At 38.2% G+C, this 27,332-nt stretch overlaps 1 protein-coding gene across 1 annotated transcript in view; it reads left to right on the top strand.

The window, feature by feature from the left end:
- The window catches only part of HOMER1 (homer scaffold protein 1), an 88,235-nt gene that overhangs the window by 20,633 nt on the left and 40,270 nt on the right, over window positions 1–27,332 (top strand). The window contains exons 3-5 of the mRNA XM_069881218.1: window positions 6,453–6,584; window positions 10,786–10,878; window positions 22,194–22,336. Coding sequence (XP_069737319.1) covers window positions 6,453–6,584; window positions 10,786–10,878; window positions 22,194–22,336 — 368 coding nt within the window. The remainder of the gene's footprint in view (window positions 1–6,452; window positions 6,585–10,785; window positions 10,879–22,193; window positions 22,337–27,332) is intronic.

Here is a 27,332-nt window from a genome sequence, read left to right as displayed (position 1 = left end):
TGATGTAGAGAAAATACTTGACTGTTCCTTAGGTTCTACCCCAGGTGGATATGAAAACAGTAACTTCACAGACGACATATGAGAAAACTCTGAAATGAGAACATTAATGACATAGAGTGTAATCAAATGTTGTAATCCTTTCAAGATACTTTAATTTGCAGTTCTGAAGGGGAATCAGAACTGAAATACTGTGTTAGTCTACAGCAGTATTCACAGAGATCTTGTGGCTGTCTATTGAAAGCTGAAAACCTTTACTCTCTTTTTTTTTCTTTTTTTTTTCTTTTTTCAAATCCAGAGTATTGATATTTGAAATGAGGAAGGAGAATTTCTGTCTTAACAAAATGTGCAGAAATAGATCTCATCTTCAAAAATCTCTATATGATACTGCCTCATGTGATTGAGACTGGTATCAAAGCCTACCGCAGTCTTTCCAAATTTAAGTCTTACTTAGTTTCTTCCCTTCTCAACCTTACTTATAATTAAATACCTTTTTTGTGACCATTTATAAATAAAGACTTTGGGATTGGAACTAGACGCTATAGGAAATCAAGGCTACCGGTTGTTATCTGGAGCGTTTTAACTGATCTGCGCAGTTTACAAAATCCTTATTCTGGTATCCATTGGGGTTCTTCTGCCTTTTTCTAAAGCTGCATCTCCTGCAAAGTGGCTGCTGTGTTCTATTGTCTATCTGTTGTTTGTCTATTTATTTGTTCTTTTGTCTACTGCAGCATTTCTTTTACATTTGTAATATTATTGGCAAGGTATATTGATAATGCAATCTGTCACTTTTATTTACTTTCTCTATGACTGCTGCAATCCTAATAATATTTTCACCCGGCTGTTAGATGTCTGGACTAAGATCTAGCATCACAATCCTGATTAGTAAAGAGTCATTGTTTTAGGCATTGCAGCTGCTCTGAAACACCCACTGATGAATAGCAGGGGACCCATGGAAAAATGTTAAGGACGTTTTCAGCATAATTCCTGGAGAATTTTTTAATTTTTAATTAAAACCCCATATTTTTCAGCATGTCTGCATAGATACAATATAGTATGTACAAAGGGCGAAATATAAAGCTTTCTTAAGTTTGGAGTGCATCTAGATGGTGTGTCTGCTGTGTAACATATAACTGGGTATCAGTAACACTGCTGGCATCTGAGCTTGTGATACTGGATATTGTTGACTGATCAGACAGAAATGTTAAATTTGCAAAGGAGAAAAAGCTAAGCAATTTAGTTCTCCCATTTTAAGTTTTGAAAATGAAACTCAATAAAGGTGATTTTGTGTTTTTTTTTTTAAAAAAACCCCAAATTTTACATGGAAAATATCTCAAATACATGTAATGCCAGTGGCCAAACCACTTGTTGAACCATACTGGTTTTGAAGCTGTCATGCCCCTCCCTTGGAGGGAATAGATACAAACAGGTTTTATTAAATACCTAGGTTTTGGTGGGGTTTACAGCATCCTGTATGTTTGTACGGTGGGTAGAATGGCATGTGGCCACTCAGTTGCAATCGCTCAGATGCTCAATAGTAAGTCAGTAATTAAAGGCAACTCACAGGTGTGTTCATTTAGATTGCAGTAAGGAAAAATTGAGAGAGGTATTCTTTAGATTTGAGTGATATTTCTTTTCTGCTCCCTTTCCTCTCTTTAGCTCTATGGGTTTCAGTAGGATCCCTGGAAAAGGTTGTTTGAAAGTCATTGAATCGTTCTTGAAAACTAACAGACATTTTTTAGACATGATCTTCACTCAGTTCTGAGGGATCCTGTTGTACGTGGCGAATTCCCAGTTACTTTTGTTTGTAGGAGTCTTTGGTGTATTTTGAGAGAGAGCGTTTTTTTCCTTGTTCCATATCAATGGGTCTGTGAGCAGACTCAGCCAAGATGGGTCCTATAGAAGCAAGTTCTGCTTATTTTTAATGTACTCTTTGTAATGTTGTTTTCTGAAACTGCAGTCTTCCCTTACGATACCTTGCACGTGAAACACTGCAGCCCCTTCTAACTTGACTCCAGAAAAAGTTGTAGAGCTTCAAGGTGTTCAGTGCACAGCCCTTATTTTATAGTTCCATGCAGTATCTAGATCCCTGTTGACCACGGCAGGGACATCCTGATGCAAATAATCTGATAGAATTTGAGGCTGGTTTCCATGACCTCTTGAATAAATATCTTTAATGCGACATTTTTCTCCTACCATTCTAGGAATCAAGAGAACCTGAAAAATAAGATTTCTTAATGCAATATAACATGACAACATTCAGCAGTTGTTGCTAAGGCTTTTGATTCTCATTAATTATATAATAATTTCACAGCTCCTTTGAAAATGTGTTTTAGTACTTCTTTCTCCTAGGTGATGGAAAGAAGCCTCCATTATTTCTCCAGTAACACTGCAAATAGACACTAGGGTTTTTCCCAGAATCCTGCTGTCTTTTCTGTTCAGTCTGACAGTCGCTGAGAGAAGAAAGGAGAGCAGATAGTGTGGATCCTGCAGTACTACTTAACTCTGTTAATTTTTCCACAGATGGAAGATAGGAAAACACCCTAATAATTTGAAACAAGAGAAGGCTCTGGGAAAGAGTGGTTTTCCAGTCCGTAGGTTCCATGAGCCTTGTATATATTATTTCAGAGTTGTCTCCCTTGAGTATTACTGTAATAGATGATCTTTACATTTTAATGACTGTTGTAAAATAAACAAGTTGCAGGTGAAAATTATAACCTGTTTAATGCTAAATCCAGGTTTTAAATAAGGCCTGTAAGCACAGGTGTTCAGTGATATTCCTTTGAAGATGTTAAATAGTACTATTTGTCTTAATTACTGTTGCTATCAATTTTAGCACAAGATAAAATCATATTTGACCACTGCTGTATATCTTGCAGCTGTTGGGTTTGTAGTCAGTAAAATGAACAGCTAAGATGCATGCCCTATTTTCTCATAACTGAACTAATATGAAAGGAAAACATGAAAGGTATTTTATTTTTCTAACAAAATCAAAAGATAACAAAGTCAGCTTTCTTCAAAAGCTAAATGTCTGCCTGTCAGATTGACTCTGTTCTGGTTTTAAGACATCTTTGTACGTTTATACCAAAAACATTCTTAAAAGTTGATGAACTATTTGACACTTGTTATACAGGTAGCTCTACAGTGAAATCTGGTGTAGAGAAGAGCAGTTAAAACAGTACCTATCTGAGCAGACAAGACAGGCTTAGTTGTAAATTCTAACTTAAAAGATACAGGTTTTTTTTGAGGTGAAGGTATGAAGGATTCATATCTAATGTTTTCCAGAAGTAGTGAACACTGACTATATCTGTAGCATGCTCTTATATTTCACTTTTTAAAAGCATAATTAATTTAGCACATGAGAGATCTAATGTATTAAAATACTGCTTTTAATTCAGAGAGGATTGAAAGCCTAGATTTCCTTGTAAAGTTGATAAATCTAACAAGAGGACTCTTCTTACAATACTGGGATCTGAGTGTGGACTTCCCAGTGAGAAACTCGCTGTCTTTGGACTGTCCACTGGAGCAGAGTTTCCTTATTTTCCTCTGCTGGAAAATAAAGGGAAAACTCACAGCAACTTTTTAATACAATTTTTTTTTTTTTAAAGTTTCTTTCCTACCTTTCTCCTTTGCAAGGACGCAGTTTGACTTTCACTGTAACTGAGCCTAAATGCAGCCTACCGTCAAAACTGTGATCCAGGCAGCCAGTTCTGGATTGTTAGATGGTCAGCTGGACCAGTGAGTTGTCTCAGCTAAAAACTGGTTGATTTCTCCTCTGGTTTAGTTTGCAACCAGATATGCCACTGCAGCAAATGCCAGTCCTTTGGCCTTTAAACCTGCCTGTTGATTGGAGATTGTAAGTCCTTGTCCTCAGTCTTCTGCACTGAGGAATTTACATCCAGAACATAATATGCACTCTTCAGATCTGTGCTGTAAGTTCAAATTAATCACGCAATGGATGATCTAGGGCTTAAGCAAGCTAGGCAACATAGATATAGCTTGGGTTGGGATCAAGACTCTTCTACATTGTCCGAATAATATTTAATTTTGAACATACCCTATTGACAGCTTCCACAGTAAGTGATACTGATTAAGTGAACTTGCATAGCTCTGTTCTGGGCTTCCACCAGGTTATTTCAAAAGTGGACTTCCAAGCACTAACAGTGTACAAGAAGATAAGAGACGTACAAAAAATGTGCTCCAGAACACCTCCTTTTCAAGAAGTCCACCTCCCTGTCTCACGTTACCTTTCTATCCTGTGTGAAATGAACTGCCTTTTCCTATGAGGTCAGTTGGAGACCATAGTGTAAATGCAAGCTTCCCAGCATTACTTGGTCTCCGAAGTTTATGCCTAAAGAAGGGAGAATGGTGTTTGAATTACCAGTGACTTCACTGACCAGCTTCTCTTATACAAAAATCTGAGGAGACGTTTTGTGGACAATTAATGCTGGAAGTGGTTCTCTTGGTTCTCTAGTCTCTTAGTCACACAGCAAATCCTGTCCTTGACCTGGTGATGCTTGTTGGTTGAAATGTAAGATTTCAAGCATTTAAAAATTTTCCAGAAGTTGTTCACAATGGTAGCCAAAACTTACATTTTGAGGCAAAGGTTATCAGAACTGCCTGTTTTAAAGCCTCAGCTACATCCAGATTCGCTTTTCTAATTTAATGTGCGTATAGTGGAGCTGCCAAAGCCACTGCAGAAGATGCCAGTTTTCTTAAATCTGTGCTGCAATATCTTTGCTTGTCTTTGTACATGTTGCAATACAATGTGTTCTGCACTTTATTGCAGTACTCCTCTGCCACTTCATCTGAGAATCACCGCAAGCACATGGGAACCGTCTGTGGGCTGTGTTGGCCCCTGTGCTCTAAATTTTACAAATTACCCTGTAGAATTCAGAGAAAATACTATGTTGACTGCAGCTAAGCTCCAGTGCTACATAGATCTCAGCAAAAGTGAAGGTTGCTACGTAAATTGTATAGCTACTCATTTTAATATTCACCCAGAAGGCCATCTCACCAAGTAGTATAGACTGATTTTGACTTCTGGAAGATCTCAGACTTGAGAGAGTAGTAGTCTCTCTGATGCTGAAGTTTCTCACTGTCACCATCCTGAGAAAGCAGTGTCGCTCTCTATATGTCTGTACAGTTCCTACTATTCAAAGAATAAAATAAAGATTTTGTTGTTTATGACAGAGAAGATGGTTTGAACCCTGTGAATTTTGCTGTTCTAGGATTCCTGTGTAATCACTGGCTTTGGCCTGGTAAGGGTAAGGCAGGGTCTGTGGTCTCGTGGAAGCAGGAAGCATGCTCACTGTTGTTCAAAAGATTCCCAGCTTGCTACTTCAAGATAATTGCAGTAGGACACATACTGACAATAACCTTTGGAGCGTAGTGACTGGCATGTAAGAAATATTCTTGCTATATTTTTCTGCTCACAGTGTGTGCTATCTTCTGGGAAGTCTTAAGGATGTTCTCTTCCATGTGGGTATTACAAAGTACCAGTGATTCATGAAAAGAGCTGTGAATTAGTTAATAAATGTGGCTGAAACTCTTAGTAGCACCAAACGAATGAGAAAGTGTGCCAGCATTTCACTTCAAATACACATGTCTTTGGGTTTATAGTTAGTCTTGATCATGTTGGCTGGCTATAGATTGTACTAACCATTAGTTTTTTTAGTTAAATGGAACCCATTGGTGTCATTCTAAGACTTTATCCCAACATACTTTATGTCAGCTGGGTAGTTCCACACCACAGATTGAGAATATGTTATGCAAACTGCAAAGTGATGGAAATATTGTTGGAATCCATGGTAGAACTTTAGTTGCTTCTAGTGGGACCAGTATCTCACCCAATAGTTGCCATTTTTGCTTACATTAGCAGAAGTTGTACGCTGGAGGTTGTGCTTCTTCCATCCTGTATGTATTGACAACCAGAGAAGAAAAATTATTTTAACAGTAGCTCTTTTTCTGTAGCTGGTATATGACTGCATGCTTGGCTGTGTGTAAAGGAAAAACAGAATCTTGTAGTACAGAAACTTTAAAAAAAAGGTGTGCTTCTCATTTTACTGTATGTTTTCCAGTGAGAATCACGTTGGCTGTGGGGAGTGGGGGAAATGCAACAGTGAAGCTTACAGTTGAGCTTGAGTGGTGTTGCCTTCCAGGACAAAGAAATAAGTTGATACAAAAAAGGTCTTTGCTAGTTCTTCTATGCTGACCTCAGTAGCCTGTACAGATCCTTTAATGGACTTTTTTTAGACCTTCTAACGAATAAATGACAGCCTGCAATTGCAAACAGGTGCCACCCCAGCTTTTACTCCTTTTACAGAATGCATGTGAAAATATGCTTTCATAATTATAGCTGTGATTGAATTATAAGAAGTGTTCCCTAGTTCCCATTGTGTGTCTCATTCATTGTACACAGATACCTGTTTTTTACAGCTATTACTTTTTTTCAGGCAATAATAAATAGCACCATTACCCCCAACATGACATTTACTAAAACGTCTCAGAAGTTTGGCCAGTGGGCAGACAGCAGGGCAAATACAGTCTATGGCTTGGGATTTTCATCTGAACACCACCTTTCAAAAGTGAGTATGACTAGTGGCAAGTATTTAGTTAATTAAGTGGCTTAGGGGTATTTGATTTCTGCTCATTGTGTCTTACCTGAGCGTGCACTACTGTTGTTACTTACAAATAATTCACAAAAAATATTCTTTATTGGTAATGTAAAAAGTCGAGGTGAAATGTGACACCTGCCAATTTTCTTTTAACTGTTGGATGAAATGGGGATTATTTAAGCTATCACTGTGTATGTTGTTAACACTTACTAGTTTGTTTTCTTTTTTTAAGTTCTTCTTCTGTTACTGCTTTTCATGATAGAATTTAAAGGAATAGACAATTTAGTGTTCCGTATGTATTTAGATCTCCTAGAAAAAAATTTTGGTAGTCTTCAGACACATTTTTGTCATTGAAGCCACATGTAGTGCATCAAATTTCAGGTACTTTAATATCTGCAGGCTTAAAGGAAAGCTAGTGGGAAATACAGTCGGTGTAAAAGAAAACTCTGTTTTTCTGTTTACAAAAGTTTAAATGTTTACTAAAGAAACTTTGTGCTGTATGTGAGGATTTTTTTCTAGTCTACATTTGCAGGAGGGAAGTACACCTTATTCTGAGGAAAGCAGTAGCTCCTGTTTCTCAAAGTGATGATGTTATTCCTCTGAGAACCATTTCTACAGTATTTCAACAGTATTTGTATTGATACTGCTCTGATAGATGACCCCAGGAACCTCTACAAGCAGGTGTAATTTTTCGCCAGATGACGAATTTCAGTTCAGTTTGAGAATGTCCTTATCTTAAGCAGGGAATTTTAATTTTTGAAGAATACAAAAGATATGGAAACCCACATACAATAAAAGAGATGTATAGTGCATGTTTAAGGAGTAGTAATTGGCTTGTTGCTTAAAAAAACCCAATCATACCAGCCCTTTTAAGAAAGTAATTGTCGTTATCCATAAGCATGGGCCTGGTAGACCATGCAAATGAGAATCAGTACATGTGCTTTATTTGAACAAGTGTTAGGCTTGTAAGATTTCCTCTTTTCATAGTCAGAGAGCTGTCATTTCCACAGAATGACACAAACACAAAATTCTGAGTGATACTAATATTGTATGTGCGTTCCTGCACCTATCGGTGACCTTAGAAACTTTGTCACTGATGTGTATGTCCTAGAAGGCACTTACCAATATGGTAATAACTTTTCTTACCATTTCAATGAATTTAGCATAAATGCTAATTTAGTTTAATCTCTCAGACACTAGCTTGTTTTCCTTAATCACAGAATGCTTCTTTGGAGGCGGAGTATCACTCTGTAGTCATGCGCACTCTGTGTTTGCCTGACTTTAAACACTAGGTTATCCTTGCCAGTGAAAATATTTTTTGGGTTTTGTCTGTCCTTTCCTTGACTCTTTTCTTGCTTCACCCCTGTGGTACTTACTGGCTTCTTAATGACAGTTGTTTCAATCCCATTCTTGCCCTGCCCTCAAATGGATGTCTTAAGAGTTTTAAGTATGCCCTTGCTTAAAACTTTACATTGCTGTTGAAAAAATAATCTGGAAAGCTACAGTAAGTGTTTTGTCTTAAGCACATGTTTAATTGGCAATTATGCAGATTGTGCATTTTACAAAGAATACGCAGATCTTTTTGAGAAAAATACCAGGTCACAGACCTTTTCTGAAGTTTATGGTGACGAATCTTCAGGACCTTTTCAGCAAACTGTTCCTATTGTATTATATCTTAATTATCAAACTGTTATTCATGTGATTTGAAATTTTTGGTAGTTGCTACAAAAATTCATAACGGTAAAACTTTTTGTGTTATTTTGAAATTAAAAAAAATCTTTAATGGCGAAAGGAAACTTTTCTTTACATTAGAGTCTGTTCAGTCACTGACTTTGGTAGGTACCTTGGTCTTGGAATCAGAAAAGCTGAATTAGAAACTCTGAATCTCCTATGTAGCTTTACAGAAATCATATTTAGATTTTCTTTCTTGTCTTTTCTCTCTGCTCAGATTGCTAACTCTCACTGCCCTACACTGGCATTGTAGCTGGGTTTACCAGACCACTCTTCAGTACACGTAGCAGTGTAGGACATGAAATCTAATTTAGGTCTCAAGATACTACTAGATATTAGTAATAGAGCTAACAGATAAACTGTGTTAATGGATTTGTTCAGAAACAGGTTGCTTCTTGAAGTTGGCTTAAAAACTGGCTCTGGAACTTCTTCTCTGTATTTGATTTATGAAAGTCCTTAAGTGAACAGCCCAGTGGTATGTCATTTGTATTGTGGTGGTGACTCTGGACCCCGGTGAAATAGTTCATGTTGAAGGGAGCAAAAGACAGCCTGCAACCACGAAAGACTTGATGCATTCTGTGACTGATTTCAACAGATTAATGAAGCAAATAATCAGATCAGATAGAGTAAGCTGCAGATCATTGCCTGCTTAGCTTATAGTAAATGTTTTGTCTTTTGGACTATTTGTTTTTCTTTATGTGCCTTTGTCCTCCTAAACTAATTACTAGGGTAGAGTGCAACAGTGGTAACCTCTTTCTGTACTGTTATTATTACTGAGAATTAACAGAGTGGAATGTCTCATAGTTAGATGCTTAGAATATTGATCTTCCAGAGAACCTTTCATTTTCTACATGAGATGTCATCTTTGTTACTCAGGGATTTTATCAAGCAATTGTTATTATCTGTCACCTGACTCTCTCAAGGAATTCTAGCATGTATGTGAAAATTTCCATTACATTAGTTTTATTGGCTCTTTCTTATAATGTTATCTATTTATCTCTCTGTTATATATTTTTACAGTTTCAACCACAATGATACAGAAGATCGTATTTACTGTCTTGTATGTCTTCAGCCACTTATTCTAATCTTCAGCATCATGTTTTCCATTTACTAATCCTCTGGTCTTAAACATGACTTAAATATTAGGTTACCCATCAGATTTGAGGTCCATATGCAAGTCTTAAATAAATGTCATCCAATTTTGGTGATCTGTTGCCAGTTTTATTATCTGTTGTAAGGTGCTTTTTGTTGCTGGATTAGATTTTCAGGGTGAGATCATTTGTTTCCTATATTCGGAAATGTATACTTTTAAATAACCTGACAGTTGAAATATAGGATGCAAGTAGAGAGAAATGTTTTTTCCTCAAATACTAATAGCCTACAGGGTGAAGAAGTTTAAGGGCAGTAAGCTTTTTTAGATATTGCATAGCATGTGAAGTTCTGATTGAAAACAGTTCAGGAGACTGTGTCCCACAAAGGGCAGTGTTCATCCTTTCTAAATACCTGCAGTGCAAAACAATTTCTTTGTATGCTGCTGCTGAAGAGATTTAGAAGCTGTGAAGCTTCCAGTGTTTTTGCAGAATAATTTTGGTCTTAAGCTGATCATATTAAGATAATGTTATGTATAAAAGCAGTAGGAAACAGAAACAAATGCTAGACTACTACAGCAATTAGTATAGTGTCAAGCTGAGATTTATGAAGCCAAATTTTTCTCTACTCAGAGAAACGAGGATCTATTCTTAATAAATAGATTTAATCTTTCGAGTTCAAGGCTGTATGTGTTTTTGGCTGTTTTCTGGAAAAGGTACATGTAGTGTAGAAATAAAGCTTCAAACGGCAGTTCGATGTGCCATTCTTGAATTTAGTGTTCAGTGTATGCAAGTGTTTAGTTCAATAAATTTGTTCTTTCACTTGATTGATGTCAGTGAACAGTCTAGGAATGAACTTAACTCAATATTCCCACTGCTGCCTCCCTAATTAGCTACTGAAATTAGACATGCTATTAAAATTTGGGAATAAATCAGTATTGTTTCTGTCATTAAAGAATGAAGCCCATTGAAAGCTCTAGGCTAACAGTGGCCACAATAAGCTTCAGAACCAGATCAGGAGGAAAGTAAAACTTGAAAGCAGCTATGTGAGGCAGCATGTCAATACTATTAGGCATCTCTGAGGTGAGATTTTTTTAACACTATCAGCAACAGATCAAACTTCGTTGCATCTGCCTCATAGTTTTCCTGACATATAAGCTGTGCGCAATGTGTCTGAAAGGTATATCACTGTAACTTGAATGAGTATTTAATAAGGAGAGAAATTGAAAAACTATACTGACAGAATTTGACTTTGTAAAATGTTAAGTGCAGCATTCTCTTCTGCATGTAATGTATTACTTCACGCCTACTCTTTCTCTTTTTCCTTTTTTTTTAAACATATGTATCTTCAGTTTGCTGAAAAATTTCAGGAATTCAAAGAAGCTGCACGACTAGCAAAGGAAAAATCCCAAGAAAAGATGGAGCTAACAAGTACACCCTCTCAAGTGAGTCATTGTGATTTCAAGCCTAGTACTTAATCCGTGCTACTTTTTTTATTGTATCTTACACACACATGTTGTATTAAAACTGAATGTGGTACTTTCCAGTTGCCCCGAATCCTCTCAGCAGTCAGCTATAAGTCTTAAAAGTACATTTAACATACACTACAGAAGTGTCAAAGGGACTTGTTCTAAACTAAAATTGGTCTTTTGCTTTTTCCTGTTCCTTTACCAGAAACTGCATGAATGTGGTGAGCAGTTATGTGAGTAAATCTGTAGTAAACTACTTCCGTGTTTTTGCTTATTCTATCTGTGAAACTTGCAGTGATGGACTATGAAGGATGTTTATGGAAGAATCATTCCAACAAAAATTTCACAACACGAAACCAGCAAACTATTCTTACTTATTTCCTACTATTTAGTATTCACCTGTGAAATGTGGTGAAGGGAGTTGGCAGGTTCATGTACTGGTTTTGGAGTTTTATTAGTTAGCCGTAATGTAAAAGAAGAGTTTGTAAAAGGTATCTCAAAGCATGGGCTAGGTTAATATAGGCCTAACAGGAGGATAAACTAATATAGTCACATTTACATGAGTCATGTCTAAAATTAATTTACTTAAAAATGAATACTTTGAATTTGCTTTGAAAAAATAAAATGCACGAGGCTTTTATGCCCCTCCACTCCTGCCCTACCCACCTCCTCCACCACCACTTTCGTAGCAGATCTTTGGGTAGCTGTTTGCTTTGTTTCAAACAGTAGTGCAGACAAAGGTAATTCCTTCTCTTGGAGAATGAAGCAGGTTTAAAACTACAGCAGCGGTTCCTGATTTGAGTAGGATTAATGCTGCTGAATTTTTTCTGGGGATTCTTCATTCATTGAATCCCTTGGGTGGTCTGCATCTGCAATATGCTCCTGGTCTTTGATGGTACAAGGATGGCAGGCAGTTTGCAACATGCTTTATGAACAGTTTTATTGCCACCAGAAAGCTACATCTGATGTCCTTCCAAGAGAAGTCAGTGGAAACCACAAAAACATACACAATGAACCAGCCTCATGTTGTTTTCTCAGTAGGCATTTTTCCCAAGTGCTAGGTTGGCTTTTGCTATTAACAGGAAGCTGCTTGCTCTACTGTAACAAGATAAAAATAAGGCAGTCCTTTTTCATTAGGTTTCTTGACTGTCTCTAAATTACTGATAAATTCAATAAACAAACACAGAGATAACGGAAGTAGGTATTTCAGTATTATAACCTAATATACACTTGGCTTGTCCTGTCAAGTGACAGGGGACAAGACAAGGGGGAATGGCCTCAAGCTGCACCAGGGGAGGTTCAGGCTGGACATCAGAAATACATTTTTCACGGAAGGGGTCATGGGGCACTGGAACAGGCTGCCCAGGGAGGTGGTTGAGTCACCATCCCTGGAGGTGTTTAAAAGATGGGTGGATGAGGTGCTGAGTGGCACGACTTAGTGTTTAATAGGAATGGTTGGACTCAATGATCCTGTGGGTATTTTCCAGCGTTGTGATTCTGTGGCCTTAGAAATAGTGAAATGCTTCAGCCAGGCCTCTAGTTACTCAATATTACAGGCAAAACAATTACTCTGCTTCTCTTTTAACATGTTGATTAATAGTCTGGACTCAGAAATTAAATCTGATGCTGTTGAATGGGGTGACTTATTACTTCGTTTGGATGTAAGTTTTAACTACTTACTCAGGAACAAGATTCTTTCCTCTAGCAGCTGCCCAGAGTTCAAGCTTTCTCTTAAACTATATGAGCTGTTAATATTGTTCATTTCCCCATACAGATTTCCTTTTATACTTGGAACCTAACATTTTATACTGTAGGCAGTTACAGAAATGTTACCTTGAGCGATTCTATAATGCATGTTGAGAGCTGCAATTTAATTACTGTACACTTAGGAATAATTTCATATTCAGGCCTTACTTTTCATCTCTTGGCTTTTTGCTGTGTTGTTAAGTTAGCGTGTTATTCTGAAAGATACAGTGTGAGTGCTGACACATCAGCATAATGGTCTTCACATTTTTAATGCTTCTCATTAGTTCCTTAGAGAGAAGGGAGTTGAATCAGGAACTTCAGAGTTTGGATCAGATGAGAAATGATGGCTTCATGGCAAAATGCTTCACTTCCATGGTGCTGAGGCTCATTCAAAGGGATGTATGACTAGGGGGAAGATGGGTGCTTACCAGTGGGTAGGGAAGGTGGGACCCTAGAGGCATTTGAAGGAGCGTTTGTCTTTTTCTTCATCTGCTAAAGTGGCTGCAAGGCAAATAAATCAAGCATTGCCTTTATCAGCCATTTTACAGCTCTTCATTCATTTTATATACTGATCCTTTGCAGAAAAGAAGGAGATATATTCAGTAGCCAGTAACATCTTCATAGGAACCTGATTTTTTTAGGAAGCTTTTAACGGGAAAGGAATTGGGAGGTAATGTGTGAGTAGTGAGCTCTATAATTGTAACCCCTTTAACTATAAATGTCAATCCCTCTGCTCTCTTGAACTTGGAGATAGCTTCCTGCATTAAATTAATAATATGTGGGAAGATACTGCATATCGAACCTGGAAAATATACCTGTCAGTCTTAAATAAGATGTTATATTTCTCTTAGTACTGCTTTAAAAAAATGCCATCATTATTTATCAGTTAATTAAACTACCAAATGTGGCACATTGCCCACCCTCTCTGCTACATGATTCTGAAAGACGAAATGTAAATGTTCTTTTTTATGCAGTCAGTATGTTCCTACAGATTGAATCTTTATTAAAATATCTCTAGAACTAGTGTAACAGAATCCTGCACAAGTTATTTGCTGTTTACTGTTGTTTGATGTAACCCTGTAAATGCTACCTATATGTGTGAATTTCAGTTCTGAATGTCCTGTGAAAGCTTGTTGTGAAACTAAAGAGATATGGAAAACAAGGGTAACAACAGAAATAAGTCAGAAATAGAATATGTATTTGTGGTTCAAGTACTTACCAGAGTTACCCACCTTACAATTAAGAACAATCTTATCTAAAGTCCAGTGAAGTTATAGGCTGCTTCTCTAAGTCTAAGCTTTAGCAAAGTGTTAGTACTAGGCTAGGCATTTCCATCAGAAAAGTGCCTCAATGACCTGGAAATAGTAGTTCAGTTTTTAATATTTGTTTTTTTATATGCTGTTTCATCTAATGGCAAGTATTCTTTGGCTTTTTTGTGTGTGAGTGAAACACATAGTAGAAAGTAAACAATATCATAGAATCACTAGGTTGGAAAACACCTCCAGGAGCATTGAGTCCAACCATTCCTATCAAACACTAAACCATGTCCCCGTGTACCTCATCTACCCGTAATCTCCAGTGATAGTGACTCAACCACCTCCCTGGGCAGCCTGTTACAGTGCCCCATGACCCTTTCCGTGAAAAACTCTTCCCTGATGTCCAGCCTGAACCTCCCCTGGCAGAGCTTCAGGCTATTGCCCCTTGTCCTTCATAGGAACCTCTTCTCCCTGTCATGTCGGAGAAGAGGCCAGCTGCTCCTTTCAGGTAGTTGTAGAGAGCAATGAGGTCTCCCCTCAGCCTCCTCTTCTCCAGGCTAAACAACCCCAGCTCTCTCACCCGCTCCTCGTAAGACCTGTTCTCCAGCCACTTCACCAGCTTTGTTGCTCTTCTCTGGACTCGTTCCAGAGCCTCAACAGCCTTCTTGTGATGAGGGGCCCAGAACTGAAGACAGGATTCGAGGAGCGGTCTCACCAGTGCTGAGTGCAGAGGGAGAATAACCTCCCTGGACCTGCTGGTCACACCGTTTCTGATACAAGCCAAGATGCCATTGGCCTTCTTGGCCACCTGGGCACACTGCTGGCTCATGTTCAGTCGCTGTCAACCAACACCCCCAGGTCTCTCTCCTCCAGGCAGCTTTCTAGACAGACTTCTCCTAGTCTGTAGCACTGCACAGGGTTGTTGTGCCCTGAGTGCAGGACCCGGCATTTGGCCTTGTTAAACCTCATCCCATTGGTCTCAGCCCAGTGGTCCAGCCTGTTCAGATCCCTTTGGAGCCTCCCTACCCTCCAGCAGATCGACACTTCCACCCAGCTTTGTGTCGTCTGCAAACTTGCTAAGGGTGCACGCAATGCCTTCATCCAGGTCATTGATAAAGACATTGAACAGGGCTGGACCCAGCACTGAGCCCTGGGGAACCCCACTTGTCACTGGCCTCCAGCTGGAGGTAACTCCATTTCCCACCACTCTCTGGGCCCGGCCATCCAACTGGTTTTCCACCCAGGAGAGTGTGCGCTTGTCCAGGCCAGAGGCTGACAATAAATAGTTCAATTTGCAATTACTTAATGGTAGGAGTTCCTTTTTCTGTAAGCTATGCTGCTGCTAATTTTATACTTGGCATTCTTACTATTTCTTTAATACTGCCTATTCTCCTTTTATTTACCAGCAGGCATTTTAATATACCAGAGTAGCAGATAATATATAAAATGACTATTTGCCTTGACTGTAAAAAGAACTTAACTTGTCCAGAGGAAGAAAGTTGCCTGAATCAACAAATTACAAGAGAGATGCTACTTTGTTATGTGCAGGTCCCTCTGAGTGCATGGTGCTTTCTTGAAATTAAGAGGAAAGCATTGTTTCTGTGTCAGAGAAGTTGTGCTTTTGACCCATCTCTATTAAGATGGATCATATAATAATACATACTTTATCTAGTATCCCAGGAGACTTCAATCTAGAAACAGGTAATTTGTTTTGGTATTTCTGAGGCTGTCGGTGCAAGTAGGTACTCCATCTGGTGTCCCTTTAACTCCAGCTTAGGTAATAAGGCTTGGCAATGCTCTTGTTTATAGAAAACTAAAATACTGGATGTCCTGTTGTGTCATCTCCTATTCCCCTGACCCATGTTTTAATAGAGGGAATTATTTTGCTGATGTTATAAACTTATGGATCTTCTGTGTTGTGTTTTGCATTATAAGCTTGCCTATGCACTGAAAGAGCAACATTTCAATCTTGAGTTCACTAAGCTGCGTGAAGCAATAGCCTGAAAACAGTTTTCTCTCCACCCTCCTCCAAACTGATAAGATTCAAGTACAGAACCAAATCACAGTGGTATGTGCTGTTTGCAGTCTCAGTTCATCAGTCTTAAAACCAACTGGAGTCTGAACCTCAGTTCTTTTTCTCTAAGCAAGAATCTGTCCTCAGGTATTTACTGCTAGGGCTGGTCCTCAGGAATCCCAGACCTTGGAGGAAAGAGAGAAAGTATATGGAAAGGAATCCTTTGGTTGAGGAGGATCAGGTTAGAGATAATTTAGGCAAACGTGACACCCATGAATCCATGGGGCCTGATGGGATGTGCCTGCAAGTGCTGAGAGAGCTAGTGGGTGTTATTGGTAAGCTGCTTCCCTTTATCTTTGAAAAATCATGGAGAACAGAGAGGACTGGAGAAAAGCCAATGTCACTCCAGTCTTCAGAAGGGGCAAGAAGGAGGACCCAGGATGGTACAGCCTCACCTCCATCCCTGAAAGGTAGTGGAATAACTCATCCTGGATGTTATCACGAAGCATCTAGAGGAAAAGAAGGTTATCGGGAGTGGTCAGCATGGATTCACCAAGAGGATATCATGCTTGACCAATCTGATAGCCTTCTCTGATGGCATAACTTGCTGGTTAGATGAGGGGAGAGAAATGGATGTTGTCTATCTCAGCTCCAGAAAGACTTTTGACATTATCTGTTGTAACATCTTCATAGGTAAGCTTAGGAAGTGTGGATTAAATGAGTGGATGGTAAGGTGTATTGAGAACTGGATGGATGGTAGAGCTTGAAGGGTTATAATCAGTGGTGCAGAGTCTAGATGGAAGCCTGTGGCCCAAGGGTTGTCAGTGCTCAGACCAGTCGTGTTCAACTTATTCATCAGTGGCCTGGATGAGGGAACAGAATGTGTCCTCAGCAAATTTGCCTATAACTCAAACTGGGAGGAGTGACTGATATGCTGGAAGGCTGTGCTGCCATTCACCGAGACCTGGACAGGCTGGAGAGTTCATAGGATTGTAGAATCACAGCGTGTCCTGAGTTGGCAGGACCCACAAGGATCGTAAGAGTCCAACTCTTGTCCATGCATGTGACAACCCTGAAATACACACCTTGTGGCTGAAGGCATTGTTCAAATGCTTCCTGTATATAGTCAGGCCTGGTGCCATGAGTACTTCCCTGGGGAGCATGTTCTAGTGTTCTACTACCCTCTGAGCGAATAACATGTTCCTAATACCCAGCCTAAACCTCCCGTGGCCCATCTTCCTGCCATTTCCCTGGGATAGGCAGAGATTTGAGCAAAGAGATATCTAATGAAGTTCAACAAAGGCAAGCGTAGGGGTCTATACCTAGGGAGTAATAACCCTATGCACCAGTACAGGTGAGCGATTGATCAGCTGGGAAGCAGCTCTGTGGAGAAGGACCTGGGAGCCCCTGTAGGCACCAAGTTATCCATGAACCAGTGAGGTTCCCTTGTAGCCAGGAAAACCAGTGGTGTCCTGGGGTGCATTAAAGAGAATCTGGCCAGCAAGTCGAGGGAGGTTATCCTCCCTCTCTACCCTAGTGAGGCCACTTCTGGAGTTTTGTGTCCAGTTCTGGACTCCCCATCTCAAGAAAGACAGGGAACTTCTGGAGAGAGTCCAGCAGAGGGCCACAAAGATGATCAGTGGACTGGAGCATCTTTTATGACTAGCAGCTGTGTGAGCTCTGTCTGTTTAGCCTGGAGAAGACTGAGAAAGGGATATTATCAATGCTCATAATTATTATAAAGGGTGGGAGTCAAGAGGATGGGTCCAAATTCTTTTCAGTGGTGCCCAGTGAGAGGACAAGGGGGAACAAGCACAAATTGGAGGACATGAGATTCCACCTTACCATGAAGAAAAAACTCTTTATTGTGAAGGTGATTGAGCACTGGAACACGCTGCCCAGGGAGATTGTGGAGTCTCCTCTGGAGATATTCAAAACCTGCCTGGATGTATTGCTGCGCAACTTGCTTCAGGTGAACCTGCTTTAGCAGGGGGATTGGACTAGATGATGCCCAGAGGTTCCTTCCAGCTGTGATTCTGTGATTTCTTTTGACCTCAGTCATTTCAAATTAAGACCTTTGGTAATTTCTGAAGTTGTGTGGTAATTTACACAAAATAGTCTTGTTTGCCATTCTGATATCCTCCTATGCAGATAATTAGGAGTACCTATTGCCTGAAAAGTCTTGGAATCACAGTATTTTTTAGTGCAAGGAGTGGGTTAGTTTTAGAAAAATAGTCATGGCTTATCATCTGTTGGCTTTTTCTCTGCAGGAGTACAAAATTTACTTTCAAGCTTGTGAAAGAAGAAACTTTATGGGGTCTCATGTGAATGTCTGTACTGGAACCAATATTTTGCGTGTTATGGTATCTGAGTCAGTAGCTGGCAGACTTATGCCATGGCCAATCAGTACTGAACAGGGAAGCACTATGAAGAACAGTAATACTGGGGAAGCGTACGGAATACTTAATGAAAAAGCAATATAATAATTAATAAGAAAACTAGCTGAAATTGCTTTGATTTATGATGTTAGAATCACCCATTCCTCCTTTTCTTCTGTTCCATATTTAGTTACCACTAAAAGACAAGTGAAGTCTACTTGTTTTACCTTAAGCATTCTTTTGTGAGTGCGTGCATTTTGTTTATAAGATTTTGAAATTTATGACGTCTTTTGATGAATTCCACTCTGTTACACTTAGTTTATGTAATGTAGGCACTGTCATTTTTATACCACTAAGCATCCCCAGAGTTTTGTGTTCTCATTAGCAGGGCCAGAGTTCATTTAGACACTGCAGATCTCTGACAAACTCTTTAATAGCAAAATATACCTGAGTTAGACTCTCATATTTACTTATTGTGTAGAAAATCACTAATCCTCAGTCCATTTGTAAGTTCAGGACTGGTGAGTGACTTAAACTTCAGTATCCTCCAGAAACCTATGTCTGATAAAACAATGGTTTTATACCACAGGAGAACTGTTAATCCTTTCTTCTGAAATGCAAGAAATATCTATTTGTAGCTGTCATGAGTACAAGTGATAGATTGAGAGGAAATGACCCCAAGTTGCACCACGGGAGGTTTAGTTTGGATATTAGAAAAAATGTCTTTACCAAAAGAGTGACAAGCAGTGAAACAGGCTGCCCAGGGAAGTGGTGGTGTCTCCTTTCCTGGAGGTGTTAAAAAAACAGGTAGACGTGGCACTTCATGACATGGCTTAGTAGACACAGTGTTGTAGGACTGATGATTGAACTGGATGATCTCAGAGATCTTATCCAACCTTAGTGATTCTATGATTCTACTTACAGGAATTGTAATTTTCAATTTAAGCACTGTTTTTTCCATGTAGTGTCTATGCAATTTTATGTTAGAACTAAGCAAATCTGCTCTTCCCCTAGAAAGGAAATGTGAAAATCTCTTTAAAAATGACAGCAATTTCTTCCCCAGCTCTCTGAAGTCTGGAGCACATGAGTGAGGCTAAAATGGTGTGGAATAAAAACTTTATTACACATAAACATTTCACTAAATGTTTCTAAAATTCTTTTACTCTCTCTTAATATAAAATGGGAACATATTGTTTGTAAACACTTGTAAAAATTTAGTTCAGTGTAAGTGGCTTTTCCTGTTGTCATTGGTGCTTTATTCATAGCCATTTTTATTATAGTTGGCTGCACATAAATTATCTATCAAGCAGGGGTAGTTGTCAGTGTGTGAGAGCACTGATTAACCCATATTATTGCTGGAAGAAATACATACTACAGTCTGATGCTTCTCTTGTGCATACAAAATCAGCCCCTCATGAATTTGCAGGCAGTGAACCTTTAGGTGTTGCATAGACTGATGTTTGTCTGCATTCATTTTTGTCACTTGAATTACATTCACATGACAAGTCTATGAAAGTGCTCTACTGAAAAATAAGCCTAAATGGAATTCAAGCATTTGTTTTTCTTCTACTGAAAAAAATAATATGCATTCACACTTAAAACATTTTATTAAGTAGGCTCTGGCTTTGCGCGCCTAATAGTAGCTGTAGGAATTCTAGCTTACAGATACAAGGCATCCAGGTTTTGTAGAGTGTGCTATATATTTTTTAGAATATCTAAGGTGGTCTGGGAAGAGGAGGAAATAAAAAAGAAACTCTGGGTGCCATAAAGGCATTCATTTAATGTCAGTGAAAACTGTTTATCAAATCAGAGGATAATAATAGACAAAATGATATAACTAATATAAAATAATTAATTTGCCTGATGAGCTTGCTGTGTCTGTTCTCCTTTCACACTTAATTTCAATTCAGTTTCAGTTCAGTAAAATTGTTCTGTAAAAATCAAGATCTAATTTTGACTTTTAAAGTGTTAACACTTAGGATAATGGTTTTGAGTATAAAATATCAAGAGTCTTCCTGAAAGTAGGTGACAATTTGCGTTCATATCATAGAAAATTATATTCTAAATTAGAGTTTGTATCTGTGGAATTAAATCAGTGTAAGTTAATGAATTCTGCTTTTTAATCAGTAAGAATTTAATAAGAAGGTACAGAATGGACATGCTGGTACCTATGCATTGTATATTTTGATGACTACTAAATGTAACAGAACTTGAAGTCAGTATTAAAAAGTTGTATCACTCACTAATTTGAGTGGTTGACAAAGACACATATCTCTCACTATGCAGAAATATGGCAGGAAAAAAAGCAATATTTTGACAATTGTTGCACTTCAAATGCTTGGTGTAATTTAAAGTGAAATGACAACATTGAACAACAGTATTTTTAGTTGAGGGACACCAGAAACATGTGGAAGGTGATGATGGCCACCAGAGCTTTCTTTTTTCGAAAGAACTGAATTTTTCCACCTAGTTAATTCTCAAAGTCAAGAACAATGTTTCCTGTAGATGGAGGATGAGATTCGGTATTGGCTTTCACAAAACCTTATCCTTGTAAACTATTGAAGGCTACAAGTGGAAGTTAAGAATTAAATCATAATCTTGAAAGGTCATGGCTATCTTCATATACGTTGCAATTCCTTCTGAGATTGCTGTTCTTCTGCTTCCTATGCAGAGCATCAAAGAGCTGGAAAGAGAAGCTGCCAGCATCCCAGAGGCTCTGCTTGTGCTTTAGTTTAATATTTTAATGACATTAAATAGCAGCTTTATCTGTTCCCTGTGCAGATCGTAGAAGGCTGTGTGACCATAGGAGGTGCTTAGCTTTTGGAAATGCTGTAATTCATTTCTTCCTCTGCTGTATAGACACACCTCCATGACATCCATTGAACTTTATTTGTGAAAGTCTTCTGCCTTAGAGTTAAATGTTACCAATTGATTACTAAAAGTCTAATAAGACATTTTAAAATTGAGATGAGCTACTTAGTTTGTATGACTCACTTATCTCCTGCAAAAATCATTACTTGACAAAGAATGTAATAGGCAAGAAAACAGTAAAATTAAACTGCGTGTAGGGACTGAAAAGCCTATCATGCTCTGCCTAAGGATGTAGGCTGCAAGGGTGTACTTTATATGAAAAAGAAGTGCCTCTCAGTGACTAGAAATCAGCAAATGCTTTTTGTTGGCCAGGACACCAACATACATGTTGGTGTGATCAAGGATTAAAACCAGTCCAATGCCTTCTTGTGGGAGGCAGCCATTACGTTTTTCACGTGTCCAGTTACATAGCAGTAGCAGAAGCTGCCTGAATGTCGCTCAAGTATTCACCTTTCCAGATAATACCGCGGTCAGCAAGAGCTAGGGCAGCCTAATGTGCCAACAAATGTTCTACAACAACTGCAGAATAAGTGTTCTTTAAAGATGGCTCATAGGAGAAACTGAACACACCACCAGCAGCCCTTACGCTGTTTGCTCTAGTTAATAAACAACAGGAAAGATAGTTTTTGAAACAAGTATTAGAATTGTTTGTTTCACCATGTTATAATATAAACTAAGAGACGAGAATCCTGGTTCTCAATAGGCACCCACTGTGTAGCAGGATGAGGGCTGAATCTAATACCTGGTAAGAGACAAAGGTCTGTAATAGACAGGAGGCAGGATACTTGCAAATAATACGTGTATCAGTTGTGTTTTGTACAAGATAGTTTGAATCTTAAGTAATATACTTCTAAATTAAATTCACATGATGAAATATGACCACGATGGGTGCTGGAAATCTGAGCCTCACATTAATGCTACCTAATATTTGTGTATTATTTAACAATTGATGTTAGTGCTTATATGTATGTAGTCTTCCTGACCAGGTCAGTTTGTGATTTTAACGTATTTTTTCTTTTACTTAAGGAGTCAGCTGGAGGGGATATTCAGTCTCCTTTAACGCCAGAAAGTATTAATGGGACAGATGATGAGAGAGTGACGCCAGAAGTGACGCAGAACTCAGAACCAAGGGCTGAACCAACCCAGAACGCATTGCCATTTACCCATAGGTACAGATTCCATTCCCACATCCTGATTAAGTGATACCTGTCTCCTTCCTCGTTAAAGGGACCTTCTTCTGTATTGTGTGAAACAAAAAACAGCCCTCCACCCCCCTCAAGAACTGGACTAGCTTTCAGATTTGCAATCTTTGTTTTAAGAAAAAAATGTGTATGAGAAAATCTCTTGGACAAAGAATTTGGGGAACATTACTTGTAGCTTAATCAGCTTAATACCAGCCCTTGAACCTGGTAGGTGCAGGTGTCCCTTTAACAGGAAGTATTATTTCAATGTCTGAAATCTTAGTAAAATTAACTGCTTCACAGAATATTCCAATCAAATTATTTTTGCATACATTCTTTAAATGACTGATAGGACTCGATGTCAACCTTTCATTGACGAGCTATTGGAAGAAAAGAGACTCTAACAACACTTCTGGATTATAAAGTTTAAAGCAGCCTTTTGTTGAACGATTCTCTGACAGTTGAAAACACTTTGTCAACTTCTGTCAAAATATGAGAGAAGTGTAGTTCTAATTCAGGCTGAATTATAATTCATTGCACTAGGAATGCTGTGCTCTGTTCTTTAGGAAAGTTAGGACTTTTTATTTAGTGATACAAATAATAAATTAAGATGGATATATCTTACCTGTTAGAAACGATTGCATAGGGCTTACTCTCAATAAAATCATAATGTCTTGAGACCATGGAAGGTAACTGAAACAGAGCTACAAAGGACAGAGCTGCAAAGATTAGATTTATTTTTTTAAACGTTGTCTTATTCAGTTTAAATAGAGTTTAAGAGCTCTTGATCAAAGGGGGATACTAGGGCATCAGATACGTAATGCAATTCAAAATTAGCAGAGATAGAATTGACATTGAGGAGGACTTCTCAGTTTTTGTAAGAAAATAATATTAAGCGTATCTGGAAAAAATAGTTCTTTTGCACTGATTTTTTTAACAGAGTGATCGTGTTTATTTTTATACTTCATCTGCCACCAGTTCATCCATTATATGCTTTATAAGAAATGTTGCTTTATAAGAATGCTATGTGCATGTTGAAAGACTATTACAATTGTTGCACATCTATCAGTGTTCTGTAATGACTTAATTTTAACTGTTCACGTGTTGGAATTCTCTATCAATATTTTTGTGAAAAGGAGTTGTGATAAAGGCCACACATGAGTAGTGTTATTTGTTTTTTCAAAAAAATTATAACTGCAAGATCTCCCTTGTTGTTCTGCATATGTTAATATGTGTTCTGGTATGCTGATATAGTAACTATGCGTTAAGCATGACTGAAAATACATTTTGGAACTACTCAGTTGTAATTTTTGATAGTGTGGAATAGAGGTTACAAAACTTTTACATGCTTTGCATTTCTCTATCTACTTCATGTATGCAGTGTGCGTGCCTGGTTTTAGTTTTTTGTCCTGTTAAATACCACTAGCTATAATTCATCTTCCAATAATAACTCTGCATTGTAACACTCACTTCCCAAGATGATACTCAAAAGACCAAAGTTTTGTCTTGCTAATATTAGCTTGAACTTTATTAGTAACCTATTACTGGAGAAAATCCAAATTTTTAAAATCCGTTGAAATAAATTGCATTTTAAATAAAAGAAGTATTATAAATAAATAAAAATACATGAAACACGTGTGAAAGAGGTGGAGAGTGAAGCTTCCAGGTTTGTGTTAGTCTTGGTTAAATGGACATGTTTTTGTAAAGGTGTTTCGTAATAATAAATTGTCAACTAGGTAGCCATATCTAGTTTCTTGTGCTGTCTGAAAGGGTGCTCACTGCAGGCAGTCTGCTTACCCCTATTAAAAGAAAAAAAACCAAACAAACCTTAAATGACAATCAATGGAAACTCCCTGGGTTTTTAATGCATCGTGGGTACAGAAAGGTTTTGTACTTCTTGTTCTCTGCCCTTCTGATGGTGCTGTGTTCATGGCACTCTGTGGGTGGTGGAGAGGAGCTGATGAACTGAGCCCTTTCCTTGTGCACCCTGGTGACTACTGGTGATCGCTGAGCCTCTTCCTCCTGCAACCTGTGTTTCAGCAAATATGAAACTTAGCCAGTGCTTCTCAGTGAGCAAAGTGATACCAGGAGGGCATTTGAGTGTTGTCTTGTGCGTGGCAATGCATTTTACTTATTTGCCTTTACTCCAGGAGCTATTGATCAGTTGATAGGTGTTTTCCAAAAAGGCATTGTGGTCTTTGATCCAATAAATTCAGGTGTAGGGAACATGAGAGTCAGTGGGGCTGGCTATTCTTCGCTGAAATAACACCACCAGAGCATTTATTTATTTCTGTGTCTGGGAAAGCTATATTCTGCTCTTGCATTGGCAATACATTCTTGCCTTGTGAAGAACTGAACGCAGTAGTCCTCAGTGTGGGCTGGATCACAGGAAGGGCACATGTGCAGTTGCATGGCTGGAGCCGAGACAGCCGTGGGGCATCTGTTGGAGCTTTGTAGGCAGAATGATGCGCTACAGAACTGCAGAGCAAGGGTGGCTGGTGAGGCAGGAGCTGCATTACTGCAGGGAGGGTCAGCAAGCTCAGCTGAGCGCAAGTGCCTCTGCAGCAGAAGACAAGGGCAAATATTTGAATGGCTAGTGCTGTCAAAACGCTGATATAGGAAAGGAGTTTTCATGTCTTTTTATGAACTAGAAGGGTCTGACGGGACTTGAAAGGGTCAGAATTTGCAGATGTGGAGGTCATACTTCAGTCTGCACCTTACCACTTGTCATTTTTAGTTTGCATACCTGAAAAATGTTTGATTTGATTTTATTATAACACATCCCCTCTGGCCAAATATATACTCTTCTACAACCATTCTTCTCTGAGCTTTTTTCTGTCATAGTGTAAGTATTTGGGGCCTGTTATTTCAGCAATGTGAGTATAGACTACATTGGTATTTACAGTTATTTTCTGACCTCCAAAACCTGAAAACCAGCATTGCTTAAGTCACCAGTTTTGTTATTAGAACTCCAAGTTTCTTATCATTTCAGTAAGTAATTTTAAGTTTGAAATTAATACTCTCCAGTATTTATCTAAAATGCCATTCATATCTCATAAGCATAACAGATCAGAAATCTAGTTGATTCAGTTTATCCTCATCTGGAAAGTTGTTATGCTATTCGCAAATAGCATAACTCTAGTCAGCTGTTTGAGAGATAAGAATATTAAACAGTTAAGAAACTTGCACAGAAAATAAACTCTTTTAATTAAGCTTCTTGCTTTTTTTTTAAATACCTATGGTGGTTAATGTTGAATTATGAAGTAGCATTACTTGGGAGCTTCCACATCCTATAATATACTATAGCCTGAGAACTGCTGTCATGAGTAAATATTGCTAGAACAAATGAAAGTAAAATGCAGCCTAAGCCTAGCATTAAAATTCTTTAAAATCCTGATTGAGGCACTGATCAGTCCTTTTCGGAATGATAGCTTGTCCAGGATGTTTTCTTTCTAACAGAAGCTAATTAATCAGATCTAATATTTAAAATAATTGACTGAAAAAACTATATATTTGCATTCTTAAATAAATCTTCATTCCCTTAGGTGTCTTGCTTAAAAATAATTTCCACATTCTTTCAGATTAATTTTTTTTTCCAACTGAAAACTGTTGATCGTAAAATGGGGTTTGGCGAGAAAAACAGTTACTGAAAATTTCAACTACTTCTGATGTGACTGGATTTTAAATATAAGTTTTAATCCTGATGGTCCATGGTATACAATTCCTGTTCATCTGGCTGAGCCCAAAGAAATGCTTTTCCAAGCTTATTCAATCCTAGAATATAATTCATGTCTTAAACCCGAATAGTTTATCTGACAGGCTGTGCAACTGCTGCTTGGGCCTTCTTGGTAACTGGTGAACTTGCTCTTTCACCCTTGAAGAGAATACATTTGTTTATAACAAGCTTTATTCCATTTTTGGTACCTTATGAAGCTAACCAAACACACTTTCAGAAACAAAGTGTAAGAGGATTCTTCTGGGACAAATCGTGAAAATCTTCAATTTTCTGCCAACCGTGACTTGAATGTGTTACCTCGGGTTTTTTTGTAATACATAAGCTTGGAATTTCTATTACTTCATGTTTTGATCAGACAATATGTATGTGTGTTTGTTGCTTGTTCATTTAAATTCCTATTTTTGTGTTCAAACAAGTTTTTAATAGGGAATTTGACTCATTACCTTAGTGAAAATGGACTTAATTAAAATGATATTTATATTTTAGATATGTTACTGTCTAGATAGTTTACCAGTTAATCATGCTGCATGTAAATCCAATGTTGTACAACAAAGAAAAAACCCAAAGTCTCTAGCAAGCTCCTGTTCCTTCACTGAGTTTTCATTAAAAGTTGTTTGCAGAAATCTGTTTAGTAGATTTTCACTTTGTGTATTAAAACTACTCACTTCCACAAACTTAAATATTTTGGTTATAGGTACTTTATAGGTGAACTTTTAAGTTGGCTTTAAGGAAAAATTTGGAGTTAATAATTTTAGTGGTGTTTTCTTATTTGAATTTATACTCAAATCCTAGTAATTGGATGTTCTTTATAGGGCTATGCATAACTTCCTTACCAGGTACTCCAGGGTGTGGATGGGTGTGTATTACTTTCTTGTAAAAAAAAAAAAAAAAATTCTTGATTGTGAATATTATTTAACCTGGTCATAGGATGATTTCTTGTTGTGAGGAAGCTCAGGAGCTTTATAATCCAAGCTCCTGCCCAAAGAAGGTCAGCTGTGAGATCAGACCAGGCTGCTCTAAGCTTTATCAGTTGGGTTTTGAAAACCTTCTAGAACAGACTGATAAAGCAGGCTTTTTGGAAAGGTTTCTTGATAACATAAAAGGCAGTAACTGCCCTCACATTGCACAGTAATATAATGAACTGTGACATTTTAGAGCACACCAGTGGAACTCTGGTAAATTCAATTACTCTGTTGAGAAAAGATTATTATTTCTTGAGGCACACTCAGAGAAGAAACTCAGAGGTGC

This window comes from Phaenicophaeus curvirostris, chromosome Z, assembly GCF_032191515.1.
Source record: "Phaenicophaeus curvirostris isolate KB17595 chromosome Z, BPBGC_Pcur_1.0, whole genome shotgun sequence".
Classification (NCBI taxonomy): Eukaryota; Metazoa; Chordata; class Aves; order Cuculiformes; family Cuculidae; genus Phaenicophaeus; species Phaenicophaeus curvirostris.
This window is presented reverse-complemented; position numbering and strand designations above follow the sequence as displayed.